At 34.7% G+C, this 17,451-nt stretch overlaps 3 protein-coding genes across 4 annotated transcripts in view; 2 read left to right on the forward strand and 1 right to left on the reverse strand.

Moving 5' to 3' along the window:
• Window positions 1–1,481: 1,481 nt before the first annotated feature.
• LOC141846198 (uncharacterized) lies at window positions 1,482–7,866 on the reverse strand. The gene is made up of 12 exons (XM_074734196.1): window positions 7,377–7,866; window positions 6,594–6,666; window positions 5,842–5,916; window positions 5,633–5,743; window positions 5,492–5,534; window positions 5,285–5,381; window positions 3,433–3,535; window positions 3,232–3,327; window positions 3,097–3,135; window positions 2,222–2,330; window positions 1,946–2,030; window positions 1,482–1,876 (listed from the first exon to the last, which is right to left on the reverse strand). Exons 1-12 carry the CDS (start codon window positions 7,382–7,384, stop codon window positions 1,756–1,758), a joined length of 960 nt encoding a protein of 319 aa, XP_074590297.1. The 5' UTR covers window positions 7,385–7,866; the 3' UTR covers window positions 1,482–1,755.
• A 1,170-nt stretch (window positions 7,867–9,036) lies between these two features.
• On the forward strand, window positions 9,037–12,140 carry LOC141846389 (uncharacterized). Of its 2 annotated transcripts, none has more exons than XM_074734420.1 (2): window positions 9,037–10,390; window positions 11,696–12,140. In XM_074734420.1, the coding sequence occupies exons 1-2, from the start codon at window positions 9,612–9,614 to the stop codon at window positions 11,757–11,759; spliced, it is 843 nt and encodes a 280-aa protein (XP_074590521.1). In that variant the 5' UTR covers window positions 9,037–9,611; the 3' UTR covers window positions 11,760–12,140. The 2 variants fall into 2 exon arrangements, with proteins under 2 accessions (XP_074590521.1, XP_074590520.1); XM_074734419.1 differs by having other exon boundaries at window positions 9,037–10,379.
• Window positions 12,141–16,606: 4,466 nt separating this feature from the next.
• Window positions 16,607–17,451, forward strand: part of LOC141846508 (uncharacterized) — a 1,447-nt gene continuing 602 nt past the window's right edge. The window contains exons 1-2 of the mRNA XM_074734552.1: window positions 16,607–16,657; window positions 16,733–17,448. Of these exons, the coding sequence (XP_074590653.1) occupies window positions 16,607–16,657; window positions 16,733–17,448 (767 nt within the window). The remainder of the gene's footprint in view (window positions 16,658–16,732; window positions 17,449–17,451) is intronic.

Below are 17,451 nucleotides of genomic sequence, written 5' to 3' on the forward strand. Positions count from 1 at the left end.
TCATGCGTCATCTAATTAATCTTTTATTAATTACTATATGTAACATTATATAATGAAGTAGGTTAAGGTACATATGTAGGACGACAATGACTAAATTATTTTTTAACAATATCATTAACAAATTAACCCCTAACTCTAATGCTCTTTTTCCTTAGGAGGATGGTATGGTGGAAAAATTTTCCTTTATTTATTTCAAAATAGGATGGATTGATTTTCTCTCTTTTGTTTATCTAATGAACCGATGGACATATCAATTTTTGATCATTTTTACTTCTATCCAAATAGGATGAAAAGTAATTTTTCTACTACAATCCCTATGCAAAACCGAATTTCTTCGTGACTAACCTCACCCAACTATGAACGACGACCCCGTGAGGTTGCTCACGTGGCCGTTGTGACCTCCCAAAGACTACCCCGCACAACGGCCACCACGCAAGACAACCTCACTTTCCTTTCCCTTCTCTCCCTTGTTGATCTTTTTCTTTGCTCTTTCCCTTCTATTGCTTTTCCTTAAGGATTTTTTTCTTCAATAAATTCTTTTCCCTCTCCTTTCTATCATTCGAAGTAAACATACAACAACAACAATCAAGTCTTATCCCACTAAGTGAGATCGGCTATTCGAAGTACACATAGCCTAAGGTAATTAGGATTAAGAAGCAAGTCTAATGCAAGTAATTAAGTATAATTATAATACTTGTGGCCTATGAGATCAGGATGATTAAGAAATTAAGTGCTACTAATTAAGAATTTAAAATGGATTAGAAAAAGAAGTTAACTTCAAATAGATGATGTTGAAGACCACATCAAAGATGAAAAATTTACTTTGACTTCAATTTTAAAAGGGAGAGTCAACTTGTTTTGCACAACCTTATACACAATATATATTTTTAAATTAAATAATTTACTTGGCCAACCATTTTATATATTCAAGGATTAATTAGGAACTAAGTCAAATAAATTAAGCCAATAATGAATTTTTTATTAGGAGGGTAGATGAGGCAAATTTTATAATATTTAAGTTTATTTATAAGCTAACTAAGTTAAATCAAACCGAGAAATAAATCATTGAAATAGTTATGCAAATTTAATTTGAATTTTTTTTTATGAATTTGAGCTTAATCCAAACTTATTTAAATTTAATTTATTTAGATGTTATCAAACTCATCTCTACTTCTCTAGCCATTATAACTTTAAATGAGTTTTTTTTTTTTTTTTTGGATCTTGAATATGCTACATCAATACTCCATCAAAAATATAAAAATTTATTATTCTTTCCACTATCAAACAAACCTCCTGTAATATTTATGTGGATCCTACATTCTCAAATCACATACTAATTTTAAGAGAAAAGAGCATATTTGCAACTTCATTACTGCTCTTAAAATAAAAATATCAAATCTCGCATCCATAATTATTCAAACTTTTTAAGATTTCATAAATATTTTCAAAAATCTTGCATTCAAATTGACCTTAATTGAAACTTATTTAAATAAACGGTTAACTTACCGCCACAAATCTATTTGCCACTGGAAAAGGCACAAATCTAGAACACCCAAGTATAATTTTGCATTGATACTACATATGCCAATGGAGAGGGCAAAATATGAACTAGCCAATAAATTAGGCAACAAGCTTTCATAGTTTCCAAAAAAACTTACTCAATTTTGCATACAACACTTTCAGCTCTGCAGAAACTGCGTTTGAATCTATTTTGCAACTTAAGGCGCCCGATGGCCAGGAAGAACATATTAGACATCAGAGTTTGGTTTCTGGTTTTTTACCGCCGAACAAGTTTTCGAATAATTTTGGGGCCATAGAAGGAAGCTGCATTGGCACTGGAGCCATGAAATTGACAATCTTTTCATGAACATGGTATCTGAAGATAAAAACACTGAATTAGTATAGGAAAAAGGGTTCTCGCGAAAGTAATGCAAGATTAGAGTACCTTATTTTGCGGCTTTTCGAAGCTCGACGGTCGACTGCCTTGCGCTTTTTGGGCTGCAGCTTTCTCAGAGAATAGTAGAGTGTCTCTGGAAGAGACCAAGAACAAACTCAGCAAAGATAAGGATCAATATGATACTAAATGCCAAAGACTGTTACTTTAGAACATTTAATTCCTCAATATTGACCAAATTGGTCAAGTAGTTCGGAAACAGAAATTAACTAAGATTAGTTTACCAAAGAGTAAGTAACCAGGGCATCAAATGCGGAAAAAACTAACCAGATGACTGAAGATTAGATTCCAAGAACTCCTTGAGAAGCTGCGAGTAAAATTCAGAATCCTCAAGTAGCTCTGGATCACCATCGGCATGTTCATCCAAAGAATTTGCCTAAAATAAATTGATAAATCAGCGCAATGAGCTTCAATCCGGAAAGCAAAGCAAGCATGAACTGTGGTGCAGACCAAACTTTCAAGACCAGTACAGGTAACTACTACTCTAACTTATGAAACTGGTCTATGTTATGAAAAGAAAGAAATAGATAACTAAAGTGAATGCATACGATAAAGTGTAAAACATATACTGATCAAGCTCAATGGTGTAGAAGTATCTATATACAAACCCCAGTTATTGAAATAAAAGTTTGGTTGTTGTTGTTGGTTATTATCATAGGCTTATACTTCGGTCTATGGCCCAAGAGTCCATAAGTTGCAAAAATATACTTGATGTGTGTGTTTGAAGCATTACCAAAATAATAAGATTCTGTTGCCCGCCTGTTCAGTGTATCGTATTAGCAGCAAACAAAAGAAAAAGGAAAAAGGTAAAGGAAAAGGAGAAGATGAAGAATGAGTGAAGAGCGAGACAATTAACTCTCGTGTAGCCAATTATCACAAACATCTAAATTTGCGATAATAAAATTCATTTTCAAGGATTAGAGCAAGCGATCGCATGCAAAAAGTGATATTTAAAACGAAAACTATGTTTAAATAAAAATCGACCACAACTTGAAGTTCTTTAGAGCAGTCCTTTAGTGTTTAATCATATAGTTTGCACTGTTTATATTGTTCAACAAAATGAAATCAACAACTCAGTGATGCTTATTTCTGGACCGAAAAATTAGATACATGCAATGAGGAAAGCAAGGTAAGATTAAAACCTCTTCCTTGAGATTTTCTGTTTTTGTCGATTCAGGAATCTGTACAATAAAACAACTGAGTTATGACCACTTTATGATCCCCATATTGGCTAAATAAATTCGTTAAGCCTGACTTATTAAGACATTGGGACTTACTTCTCCAAATACACCAACAGAAGATCTCCTTAGCTGCATCCTCCTGATCATTCTGCTTGGATCTCTCATGTAACCATTTACTTGTTCACTAATGTTCTTCAGGTTACAAATGCCAAAAAAAGGTCAGTAAACAGCAATAGCAGCATTCGAGCAACAGTGTTCGAATAATGTTAAAGCATCCCCAAATGTCGCGTGAACTACCTGATTAAACGCCTGCATTTTGCCTTTAAAAGCAACTGCACCACTTATGACTTGTGTCTTTCTATGCCATTTGTCTATCGAGCTGTTCCTGAATGGTGTTACTCTGTAAATAATGCCAAAAGAATTGGAAACTGTGGTTAATTTTTAGCAAGATATGTATAGTAGAAATATCGAAGCAGCAAGGAGATCAGTTACAAACACTTTCCATATACACATCTTAACAAAAATGAGATTACAATTCTATGTGATCAAGGAAAATAAAGGGCAGCCCACCGCACGAAGCTCCCACTAATACGGGATTTGATGGATCCCAAAGAAGGGTCACACTATATTGGGTCTATTATACACAACCTTATTCTACATTGCAAGAGATTGTTTCGACGACTCGAATCTGTGACCATAAGGTCACATGACAACAACTTTATCATTGTACCAAAGCTCCTCTTCTATGTGATCAAGGAAAATAAAATTTATAAATCCTTAATCCTATTATTAGTAGCACCATCATTATTTGGGAATCCAGCAACAATGTCTCATACTAATAGCAAATATGAGAGGGATCAATCATTGAATTATAAGTATGGAAGTGGTACTTGTACACCAACTTAGTGCTTGTGACCTTGACAATACATTAAAGAGTTCCTAATATTAAGATGACAATTAAATGACTTTCACTAAAATGGCAGCCTGGTACACCAAACTTCCGTCAATGCGGAATCCCGAGGAAGAGTCTATTGTACACAACCTTACCATGTATTGCAAGGGGTTGTTTCCGTGACTCAAACCCTTGACCACCACCACCAAATCATATGACAGCAACATTACCACTAGCCAAGCTCCCCTTTAGTTAAATGACTTTCACTAACTTCAATAAATATACAATATGGATAGAGTAGGATAGAGTTAGTTAAGAAGATCCAACATTAATGTGTTTATGCCAGATTTGCTAATAAGGTCCATTTGTCAAATTTAGATCAATCTATATTTTTGCCAATGGTAAAAGTGTTCAAAATCTATTACAGTAATCATCTCAGCCAAGCCCCTGATCTTTGATAAAAACCATAAATGACAGAAACTAAGAACTCAAAGAATTCATTTCTCTGTTCTAATGACGTATTTGGTCCATGGAATCTTTCATGGCCCTAGTAATGTGAAGATGAGAATGTCACACTCTTTTCAGTTCGCAATCCATAGTGTTGCGTCATAAAATGAAATCAGATTAATAAATTACTGATAAATATTTAATTTGATACATAACGTTCGCAGTATGTAGTTGTATCGTACGACTATGTATAATATCTAACGTATATATGTATCATTATTTTCCTTTTTGAGAAAACAATGAGACAATACATTGTAAGATCGGTCAGAAGATTAGACTGGATAGTATGAGGAGATAATTTACGAAAACAATTAAATAATGTAACAAAAACTAAATTGATTTGAATTTTAATAGTGATATAGTCTCACAAAGAATTGAAGGGAGAAATGATTATCATCAACCCTCAATTGGTAAATAACATTTTTCCTTGAGAAAACTCAGGGATCCTATGATAGACCAATATCTAAGTTTCAAGCTTGTTTGTGCAATAAGTTTTTTGCCTAATGCTGAGAAACTTATTGTAATAGACAAATAGGTTCAAGATCAACCAAATATTTAGGCATTTAGATTAAAAAAAGTAGTAGAAAAAGCCAACATATTCTCTTGCTGAAGTAGTAGAAAAAGTACTTGTCCCTAATTGCTAATTTCTTTTGCACCATGATGCCTCAGTCAAAACTTGAAATATTATTATATTCTGCTTTATTTTTTAAAAAGCTAGATAAATCTATCACATTTCACTTAATAACAAACCTCGAATACATATTACTTATTTGTGACCATTCTTCGTCATTATCTTCCTTCAACTCGTTAAAAGAATTCTCATGCTTAGAAGATTCTTTTTTGTTTCCTGCAGCACATTAAGGTCAACAAGGGTGCAAGCTCAATAAGATTGTTGTGTACATCAGATGACAAAACATTAAGAATAAAAATCTATCTACATAATATCACAAATCTTACCAGTTAGACTCTGAAGTATAGAAGGGTTTTTCTCAAGCAAAGCCTGAAAGTGAAATATAAATAAGACAAATATGAAGTGTATTGCCCAAAAAACATTTAATGTGTGTATAAGAAGTACATCACAGAAAAACACAATTTTACCTCCTGTAACCTCAATATGCTACTCAATGTTTGTTTTGAAGAAACCACAAGGTCGGAATATGCTTGATCAACATCTTCAGCTGAATTGCAGAATAAGGACCTTACAGGTTCCTGATGAATGCATTAGACAAGGCTATCAAATCTGTCGATCTTTGTACATGTTAGATTGCTTCACAAAGTTAGTAAATTTCTTCTTTAAATTTGTATACCTGTGGAAGCTTGTTTGAGTTTGAAAATGATTTTTGCAGTAAGAATCTCAACTCCAAAGTCTTGTCCCATAGTACCTTTAGATTATTATTGTTACACAACATTAGTGCTGATAATACATATATGGAATTTCAAACATAGAATTGATTTAGAAATTATAACACCTACAGGTATTTATAGTTCTTTGAATACCAAGCTAGACAATATTTCTTCCAGTAATCATTGGGCAGTCAGACAATTTAGCATAAAAACAAAAACTTCAAAAACACATATGTGCAGTGCAAAGAAGTATTTTTTTTCCATTATCTAATTTATGCACACGATAGTGTAATCACATTTTAATTACACATTAGAAAGCAATTATATATTGAAGTTGCAACAAAACCACTAATAGTACAATTAAAAAACATATTGCAGATAACCATAAAACAATTACTAGTTGTCCCAGAGATCAACTAAAGAAATTTTATCCATAACTAGTTTTTATGCAAGGTTAGATTGTTTGTTAATATTTGACATCCATCATTAGTCTTTTATGTGAGGTCAGATTGTTTGTTAATATTTGATAAGTAGAGTTTTCTTTGGTCTCTGTTTACTCATGCTCAGATTGATTTGACTTATGTAGATACAAGATATATCATTCATCTTTGAGCATATCCATATCATCACAATTATTTCTCAAATTTTATCAACTGCTGCAGCTAAAATCTTTTCATATGCGTATACAAGCATGATTACAGAAACAAGGGCATACCTTCTGGTTCTTTACTGCATGACCTTTTACAGCATCTTCATCCTTCTGCCGTTTCAAGTTCTTCAAAAGATTCCTAATTATCAAGATAGATGAATGGAAAAAAGTGAGATCAACATTAAATTCAAACAAGATAATCTTAAAATGTATATGAGTACGAACACATTTGTCTGACAAACAAAAAGTATTAGAGGGAAACAAATTATTGATAGTTGCAACTTTCAGCAAAAAAAATAAGAAAGAAAGATGCAAATGTATTAACTTCTGTCCATGGCATTAGTTCAACCGACATTGGTTGAATAAAACTATAGTGCATGAATTGTTTCAAATAATATTATAAAAGCATTTCATAAGTACAAATGATACATGCATTGCCAAAATCACATAAAACTATCTAAATTTTAAAAACTCATAGTATATTTTCTAAGTTGTGGAATTAAAGTTTGAGAGCATAGTGAGCATTAAAAGGTTCCTAGGAGTGTATTAATTATGGTTTAAGTTAATTTGATGTGTCTAAAATTATTAGTGAGTTTTAACTAAAATTCATGAATGATCATATAGTGCTCAGATTTTAAAATTTTATCCATGGTCAACAATGTCTGTAATCCCCTTACTCCATGCACAACAATGAACTATGAGAAAAGTTCTGTCTGTAATCCACCTTTTATCACCCTAACAAAAAATTCTGATCAATTAAGAAGAAACTCAATGAAGCAATTTTAAAAATGAAGCACAGAAGTATTTATGCAGCATGCGTTTTCAGCTGGGATTTCAGATGGCGCTTACCGCTTCATCCTCCCACTTCTTCTTGTTCTGTCACAGCTTCTTCAAGTTCCCCCAGGGAAGCACGGGCGAGGTCAAGGTACGGACTACGGACGACGTTCGATATCCGCAGAGAGAGGGAAGCAGGGAAGCGCTCGCGTTCGCAGGGAAGCGCTTGCGTTCCTCTAGCACTCAGTGAGCGGGTCGAAGCCGAAGGGCGGAAGCAGGGAGAGCTCTCGAGGACACCGTCGTAGAAAAGGTAGTCGAGGGTCGACGACGACGATGGAACCCTATTTCGCTTCCGCCGTCAGCTGCTCGCGGTTTGTGGCCGAAGGGACGACGATGGAACCCTATTTCGCTTCCGCCGTCAGCTGCTCGCTGTTTGTGGCCGAAGGGACGACGATGGAAAGCTTCCGCAGTCAGCTGCTCGCGGTTTGTGGCCGAAGGGACGACGATGGAAGTGGAACCCTATTTCGCTTCCGCCGTCAGCTGCTCGCGTTTTGTGGCCGAAGGAATGTGCGAAGGGTAAAGAGTAAGGATCGGGAGATTTTAGGTTTGTAAATGGATATTAATGAATAATACCCGTTAACCCAATAAATCTATTAACCCATTAAATATTAATCTATTAACTCATTTTCTATATACTGCTATTAATGAAAGCTCGCGAGCGGCTCGCGAATACTCGAACACAATATTATAGATTCGAATTCGGCTCGAATAATTATTCGAACATGTTCGAGTTCGGCTCGAATTCGATAATTTCGAATACGAATCAAATATTATTCGAACTGGCTCGAAAAGCTCGCGAACCGGTTCGATTCGTTTGCACCCCTAGTTAAAACTCATTGATAGTCATACAATACTTATATTTTAAAATTTTAGACATACTCAAAGTTAGGAGAGCCCCAAGAATATATTGAAGTTGTTGTTGAGTAAATATGATATGTTTAAGTTCAAACTTATATACATTTTAAAAACTCAAAACAACTTATGTAGGATGTAAAACTAAGGTTGGAGGAAATAATGAAAATTAGGAAATGTTTAGAAGTGTATTGATTCTGATTTGAATTAATTTGAATATGTTAGTCACTAATGAGTTTTGATAAAAATTCGCTGATAGCCTTGGATTTATCATATTCGATCCAAATTAAAATTATTATATTCTTTAAATTCTCCCAAGTACAAACACACTCTCGATTTTGATTCTATATTTAATCTATTTTAAAGTTTTTAAAAAAAATCATAAAGAGAAATAATAATTTCAAAATATTATACAATTTATTTTTATAGATTTTTTAAATATACTTTAGTACTTAAGTGGATCAGAGATCAAGAAGTGTACAAAGAAAGAGATATTTAAAAAACAATGCATGATTTGATAAATATAAAAATATGGTGGGTAATTCGAATATTAACAAAAGTCAAGGTAAATGCTGGAAAAAATTGGGTGACTTTGTGAAACGACGGCTTCTTGTATTCTAAACAAAATCAAAACCGTTGTATTGCTTTAAACAAAATTACAACCGTTGATTTTATTTAAACAAATTACAACCGTTGATTTGCATGTGATATTTCTACACGTTCTGACAAAAGGAAAATGACAAATGGCTCTTTCCCATTGGTTGTATTGTATTTTGAATTATTTTTATATCTTCTCCGTCGCCATGTGCAAGCAGCACTCGAAATCAGCACAAGAATCGAGCGGAAGGCGACTCCCAGGCGAAGCGCAGAGCTCATTCTGATTCCTAAACCTCTCAGATTTTTGAATCTTCGTGGAGGAATGGGTGATCGGTGTTCCTTTGGTTTCTTCAGCAAAAGCTGTGAATTTTCTTGTCACTGGTTTGGCTTTCTTCTAGTTCTATCCTTGGAGACGAATCTCAGATTGTGATTTTTTGCAATGGTTCTCTTTTCTCAAAGGATCCCGCTTGTAGGGTTTGAGACTCTGCCGATCTAGTTTCTCGATCCTTTCTTCTCCTTGCGTTATCCAAAATCAGCATCACATTGGTTTTTTTTTTTTTTTTTTTGTAGTCTGTTTCTAAGGTTTGATTTTGGAAAGAAAGATGCGATCATTAACTAGTTCTACTCATGGAAACGAGTCTCCGATTGTGATTTTTGCGATGGTTTTCGTGATCCCGTTTTTGTAGGGTTTGAAACTCTGCCGATCTAATTTCTCGATCCTTTCTTCTCCTTGAGTTCTCCAAAATCAGCATCGCATTGGTCACATTAGTCTATTTCTAGGGTTTGATTTTAGAAAGAAAGATGCGATCATTAACTAGTTTGATCATTGGTTTGAGCTTGGTGTCAATTTTCCTCTTCTTTGCTCTGGTTACAACACTCTGCTTGTTCTGGAGGAAGAAGAGAATCAACGCAGACATCGATGAAAACTGCAGCATCCCTCTCAAAAAGCTTCAGTATCCCTTCTGTTGGACCTGGAAAAGTCCATCACTCATGGCTATTCACCAGCAAGAGAGGTCTACTCCAGTGGATTTAGCCGCCCAATCTGACCAACTTCACTTAAACCCTAGCAAAGACACCATAGAGGCAGAGCTCCTGAGGCTCTACAGCCTCGCAGCCCCTCCAAGGCTTCTGTTCACCATCAAAGAGGAGACAAGGGAGGACCTGGAGTCCGAGGATGGCAGGTCCCCAGGAAGGAGGAGCTCGAAATGCTGTGGAGGAAAGACCCTAAATGATCTGTTTAACTCCTCTGATCGCACCCCATTGTCCACTTCCCCCTCTTCGAGTCCCTGCACAAGAAATGGATTCAATTTCAACTGGGAAGATGACTTCGCCAGGATGTGGTCCTCGCCATCGCCCAAATTCAATTTCTTGAAGCATGCCGAGCTTAAATTTTACAGGAAGTTGATGATCAAAGAGGCAGGAAAGGCTGATACAAATGCTGAGATGGCTAACAACTTGGAAAAGCAAAACATGGGCTGTGAGCAAGAAGGTGATGAATCTAACTTCATCGGCATAGTGATTGGGAAGATCAGAGATGGAGAGAAGCATCAACATTCAAGTTCCTCACAGGTGATGCCGCTGTCTTCTTCTCCTATATCATTCAAATAAGTTTGCCTGTTTCTTTCTTGGTTACTTTGAGGTTAAACCAACATTCATGTGCCTATTTTCTCTTCAAATTAATTAGATTTTTGGTTCAATGCTTGGCAAAATCAACATGGAAAACTACTGTCTTTGAACCATAATGAGGCAAAAAGTAGGACTGACTTCTTGTAGTGTGCCATAATCAATTCATTCATTTAGGTGTTCTTGGAAAGTCATCTGTTGCAGTGGTCTCTAGATAGAAGTTCCAGAATTTTTACTGAAGTTCTTAAGGGCTAAGGCAAAGCTAAGTTTCGTACCATGTTCAGCTAGAAATTTTTCCTTATTAATTGAAAGCAGGTCTTGATATAATACAAAGTACAATGCACTAGAACGATTATGAATGTTATCAGTTAAGGGGAAAAAGTGTTCAAAAAAAATGTCAGACCAACATCTTAGTATATTTCTCATTCCGAAAATACCCTTATTCCAACATTGATGTACCAACTACGAAGTAGCTTCTATAACGTATTAAAATAAACCGGTTCAATTTGATAACAAATATTATAGATAGAGCACTTTTATATAAAAAAAAGTATTTATCAATTTAATCAATATTGCTTAAACTTATCAAAATCACTTTTAAAATGTCAAAAACATTATAAAATTATTATAACAACCTCTTAATAGTTGCTACAACTATTAATTGGCTGTTATAATAATTTTAGGATGGTTTTGACTTTTTTGAAGTTATTTTGATTAAATTTAAGTAATATTGATCAAGTTGGTAAAAAAAAGTATATAGAAGTGCTCTTTATAGTATTTTTGACTAAGTTGAATTAAAAAAGAAAATACTTTATTTTAAAATGTAGTAGCAGCTGCGTTGTAACAATTACTTCGTCATTGCTACAACATTAGAATAAGGGTATTTTTGGCAGCAAAAATATGATAGGGCTCCCTTTTGACTTATCTTGAAGTAGGAATGCTCTTTTGTTGATTTTAGGAATTAGGGACACCCTTTTAATTTTTGCCTCCTAAGGAAATCATATCCAAAGGTATATGAACACACCATGATTAAGGAAGACATTCAATCCATCATTTACTTCTAATCCTTGGCCTTAAAAAGCAATGCCATAGAAGTCTATATACACATACAGAAAACCAAATGGATGAGTTCCTTTTGAATGAACTCTTTTTGACTGTCAAATTCTTGCAAGATTCTTCTGTGTGATTTTTCCAGGCTGCAGCAAGATATGACAATTCCAGCTAGAGCAATTCACTGTTGTGGAATAAGTCCTGTTTTGTAGGGTTCTTTTAGGTCCACCTTGGTGTGAAGGGTGTTCCATGATGCATGTTGGTGCCTTTGCTTGACAGTTCCCCAGAAGAAGAGCTTGATCAAGGAGACAAGAAACATGCCTTCATTCAGTTGTAGATTTTCAACTTGCTTTCCCAAATTTTGGATGATTTGTATGAAGGGGTCTCACTGGGAATCGTTTTAGAGTGCCCCTCTATAGTCGTCCAATTCCATTGAATTAAGTCTTAGTCGAGTCGGACCGAATGGTTGTATAGGGAATAAGTGCTGTTTTGTAGATTTTCAAAGTACTTTCCCTAATTTTGTGGTTCAAAGTATGGAGCACAAGCTCCTCTATTGTTGTCCTATTCCATTGAATAAGTTTTAGGCTAGCTAGTCGGATTAACCGGTTGTATAGGGAGCCCTTCGTGATGATTTTTATAAAATGCCCTACTATAGAAAGTACCCTCTTCAAAACCACTTGGCCTGTTTGACACATTCAACTCCTCTAGACCAACAAGCTAAGTTGGCACTAATGAAGTTAATATCGAAGTTTGAGGATATGGTAATGTGCTTAAGTTTGATCCTAATGAGATTGGCTAACATTTTAGAATCATCTGAGTACATAGAATTTCTTAAGGAGTCTCAAATGGTTATTGTTTTGTAAGGAGTCATTCGTGAGCCACTCAAAGTCTCTTAGTCACTTTGTCTAGTCCTTCAACTTGTTCAATCTTCTTGGCTATTAACCGTAATTGATCTGTTCAAGTAGCTTTATCAATGTTAATAGGTCACATATTTTGTTCAAAACTTAAGCTATTAGAAAAAAGACTAATTTTATATCTATATATATATATTGGATTATTGTACAAGTTTCAACACTTACACTGTATTCATCTTATTTGTCTATTTTTATTCAAAATTTTATAGGCGAAATAATATTAGATGAAATAAAATTAATGATCGTTCTAATCATTTCACCTTCAAATTTTGCAATTTTACTTCAGCAAAAAAGTAGAATCCACCATTCTAGCAGTCACACATGGTTGGTTTCACGACTATATATAACGAGGTAAATCGGAAAGCTGCAATTGGTCATTACAAGGGAGGGCATTGTCCTGGCTTCGTCGAGATTCAATTCTTACCCACTTCAACAAGTCTGTCCTACACTAATTAATTCAATCATGCCCCGGGGTCAAATTTTGCGATTTTACACTTGTAGGATTGCCCTTAAAAATGGAAATTATCTTTATATATGGTAATTTTTATTTTGCCTTCTAAATAATTTTATTATCATTATCATATATTTATTATCCTTTTTGTTTGTCACAATAATAATAACTATTAACTTTATAAACAATAATAGAGAGACAAATAAAGTTTCATAGTGGTTTATGTGAAAGGTCTCATTCATAACCCTAGAATTTGAGCAAATCAAAGAAGATTTGATCTCATCGTAAATTGCTTAATCATCTAGATTAATTTCCTTTAAATTTACTCAAATCTAATAATTTTAACAAATAACGTTTGATTCCTTCTCGGCTTTATCTCGACTTTTTTTTTATTAAAAAACAAATCTCCACCTTAATTATGGCCACGATGAAAGAATATCTAATAGCTTTTTTGTGGTATAATTGTCAATCGAATCACCATCAAACTTAGGGATGGTTGAGGATGACAAGGATGATAACAACAACGAAGAAGACGACTAGCACTTCCTACAGTTAATTTACATTTCACACTTTTAATGAGTTAGTAGTATTTATTTATTTATTTTGATTTAATTGGATCCTAAATAATCTTCTTGATGGAGATGTGTAATGTTAATGTGTGGTGGGATTAGAACATTTCTCCACGAATTGCATGCGAAAGCTAATGAAATTATATATTAAAACTAAGATTACTAATTAAATTATAATCAATTAAATCCCACACATGAGAAATGGAAAGTCCAAATGCAAAATGAACATTTAATTCATGTTTAGAGTTTTTTCTAATGCTTTGTTTGGGAGGAGGTGAGAGAAGGGGGAAGGGAACTTTGAACCTCTGTGGAAAGAAGTGAGAGAAGGGGAGGAAAGGGAAGGATAAGTTTTAACCTTGCTTACCCATGAAAAGGAAGATTTTTTTACACTCTAATTTGGGATGTAAGGAAGGGCAAGACAACTCTGAATATTATTTAGTCCAATTTTATCCCTATTTTAAAATATTAATTCATAAATAATTCATTTAATCTAAATTTTTCTCATGATCTTTTCGCTCCTTTCTTACATCAATAAATTTTTATAAAAATATATGTAAAAATATTGATTTATCCTTTGTTGTATCAAAATGTACAGATTTTATATTTCGCATGTTTATTATATGTCTACTCATTATTTCTTTAATTTTTTTTATTTATTTAAATCATAAATATTAATTTTAATTGGTCTCACAAGGTGGTTTTGGTAAGAAAAATCTTACATCCATAGATTTAATGAATTATATATTTTTTTCACATGTAGATTTATTTTAAGAAGTAAGGATATTTTTATAATTTTATATATTTAATTTTGATTCTATTTCCTTTTTTCCCAAACAAGATAACATGTTAATAAACCATTACTTTCTCCCAAACAAGGATATCATAAATATTTTTCTTCCCCTTCCTTTCCCTCTCTTTTCCTTCGTTCCCCTTTCGTAGCGTAAGAGAAAATAAATTATTTTTTATTATTTAAAATATAGTCTTTTATAGTTTATTTGATATTATTATTATTATTATTTTATTAACCATGATATTATATGGCACAAACATAAAAAAAGTAAGAAAATATAATTTTATAAAAAATCATTTTATGCAAAATGACGCATTTGGAAATTACATTATATATTATTTAAAAAATAAATCTTTTATAAGTAGTCGTATAGTGCAATAGTGAGTTAAATTTAAAGGATTTTTTACATGTCAAAAGATTAGGATTGAAGTTAATTATGTCATATAACTAATTATGTCAAAATCATGAATCAATACCTCGGATTTTTATATTTAACATTTATAATTTTTTATTTATTTCATGTCAAAAGATTCGGATTGAAGTATATATTCCATTTTATAAATATATTAAAAGGACATTTCATTCTAATTTTTTATTCTAAAAATATCTTTTTTTTTATTTGACATGTGTAACATTCACAAACTATCCCATTTAATAATCAAGTAAAATTAGTAGAATTAAGGACAGATTTTTGTTATCTTCTTCTTGTGTGTTACACGTGTACTAACTTAATTTTTAGTTGCCCCGGTAGGTATGATGCAATGGTGAAGTAATTAAAAGAATAAATAAAAAGATTAAAACATAAACTATATTTTAGATTTACTGATAGATGAATTATAAAATCGTCTATTTTTAAAATTAGTCAGACAAGACATCTAGATTATCAAAAAGAAAAACTAAAAATTATTTTAATGTTGATCAAAATGCTTCAATTTGGGTCAAAATTACTTTGTATTATCAAAATTAATTCATTGTTGATTTATATTGTTAGTAATCTAAATAGTTGAGGGGGAGATTTTTGGAATCTAAGAAGTGTATGTATCATAGTTTAATTTTAATGTTTGATAAGTAAATTTAAATTAGATTTTCTTGTGTTTCTGATACATGTATTTAAGTACGTAGAGACTTAGAAAAATATATAGGTGTCTGGCTCAAAATTCGATGGAGTATGATGAAGGGTGATATGAAACACCTAAGAGATCGGAAAAAAAAAAGAGTATCAGAAACAATGAGCCTTGGGGTAGAAAATCCAAGCGAGCGAGAAAGATGATCGGGAAGGGAGCTCACGGGCTCGATGCATTTGAGGTATGAAGAATCTAATAAAACAGAATTCCAGTGGAGCAGAAGGATGCACGAGGAGTGAGTCAGAAGAGCTCGTTGTATATGAGAGACGAGAAGATGGGACGAAGTCTGCACAAGATAAACTAGTGAGTTGAGTTTAGTGAACTGTTCTCAAGACTTGGGTAGAAACTAAAGCCAAGTGAACTAAGTCATAGTCAGGCGATCGGAATAGGATTCCAAGTGATTGAACTCCGAGTGACCGGAAAGGGTTTGGGCGACCCTATACCCCGTATACTTATCCTTTGAACAGGTCTGAGATTTGAGCAATTCAGGTGGTTTGCAACTGGATGGACCTCCGGGCAACTAGAAGGACATGTGGAGCGCTTGATCGAGTCAATCAATTAGAGATTTAGATTGATCGTGTGATCAAGCGATTGGAAGGGTATCACATTAGCCAAATTGAATAAAAGGAGACTTGTTCGTGGATAAGCTTGACAACTAATTCAATAAGGTTTGGGTGACCGGAAAGGCTTTCGGTCAACCAGAGCAATACCACAATAATACAATGGTCAAATCGAAGTGAAAACTATATAAAAAGTCATAAAGTTTAAAGATAGACAATCACACTCGAAATACTGTCTTAACATTATTGTTCTTATTGCAAAAATTACTCTACTTGTAGTATCAATCATCATTTGTATAGGAGGTTTCTGTTGCCTTTCAATATTTTATTAAAAAAAAAAGTTAGTGGATGATGTTGTGCATAGATCTTGGAATAGCAAATCTTAAGAGGTTATAAATCAAGTAAAATATTGTATCTTTCCTTGTGTATGCTTTGTATTCTAATATGTATATGTGGTGTTTCTAAATAATTAGCTAGCAAGAAATAAGAGATAAAATATTTTTTTAATTGTAAGGACTCTCTAACAAACCTTTATAAGGACTCTCTAACAAATTAACCTGAGTGTCCTCTACACTATATATGATAAATATAAGGCTCCTTTTGCTATAACCAAAATAAAAGGATCTTTTTTTAATTTTTAACTTTTTTTTTTCTTTTTAAATAATGCTCCTCTTCCTCCTCTTCATTTGAAGAAGAAGAAGAAGAAGAAGTGAAAATGAGTTTTTCCTCTTTCCCAGTACCTATTGATCCTCCCAACTGGAACCAGGTGATCATCTATTTTTCTTCTTTATTTCAATTCCTCAAACTTAAAGCGAGATCATAATATTCAATGTTGCCTCAGCTGCCAGATGCTATCGGAGCCGGAGCCGGCGGCGGTGAGGCTGGCCTTGCTTCTGCACAGGCACCAGGAGTTGCCGCCGGTCAGCCTACTATCTCGACGGCGGAACGCGCCCAGCTGAGGAAGGCCCCGCCGCCGGAGCAGGCGCTCCGGTGCCCGCGGTGCGACTCCACCAACACCAAGTTCTGCTACTTCAACAACTACTCCTTCTCGCAGCCGCGCCACTTCTGCAAGGCCTGCCGCCGCTACTGGACCCGCGGCGGCTCCCTCCGCAGCGTCCCCGTCGGCGGGGCCTGCCGCCGCCGCCGCAACAGCAGCGCCAAGTCCTCCTCCACCTCGGCCAAGCCAAGCAATTATCTTGCTCCGAGTTCCGGAGTAATTCCGACGATAAACGCGGCCGCCGCTGCCGCCGCCGCCGCAGGGAGTCAGATAGAGAAGTGGAACCTGCCACAGATGCAGCACCTCCCTTTCTTGGAGCCGGCGGCGCAACGACCGCCCAAGTTGACGTTGCCTCGTTTCCAAGTCCCGCCGGTGAAAATGGAGGATCAGGCGTCTCATTTAGGGTTCATCTTGCCGAGACAGTATTCAGCTCCTCCCGGAAACTATCACCAGCACTACTGGAGCAGCAGCAACGGCATCAAAGATGGCGGCGGCGGGAGCAGCAACGGCATCAAAGGTGGTGGTTGGGCGACGACGGCCGATCTCTATGTTTTCGACTCGTC

The sequence above is a fragment of the Curcuma longa genome, chromosome 15 (genome assembly GCF_044706935.1).
Source record: "Curcuma longa cultivar G26 ecotype Majalengka, Jawa Barat chromosome 15, ITB_CL_G26_1.1, whole genome shotgun sequence".
NCBI classification, from domain to species: domain Eukaryota; kingdom Viridiplantae; phylum Streptophyta; class Magnoliopsida; order Zingiberales; family Zingiberaceae; genus Curcuma; species Curcuma longa.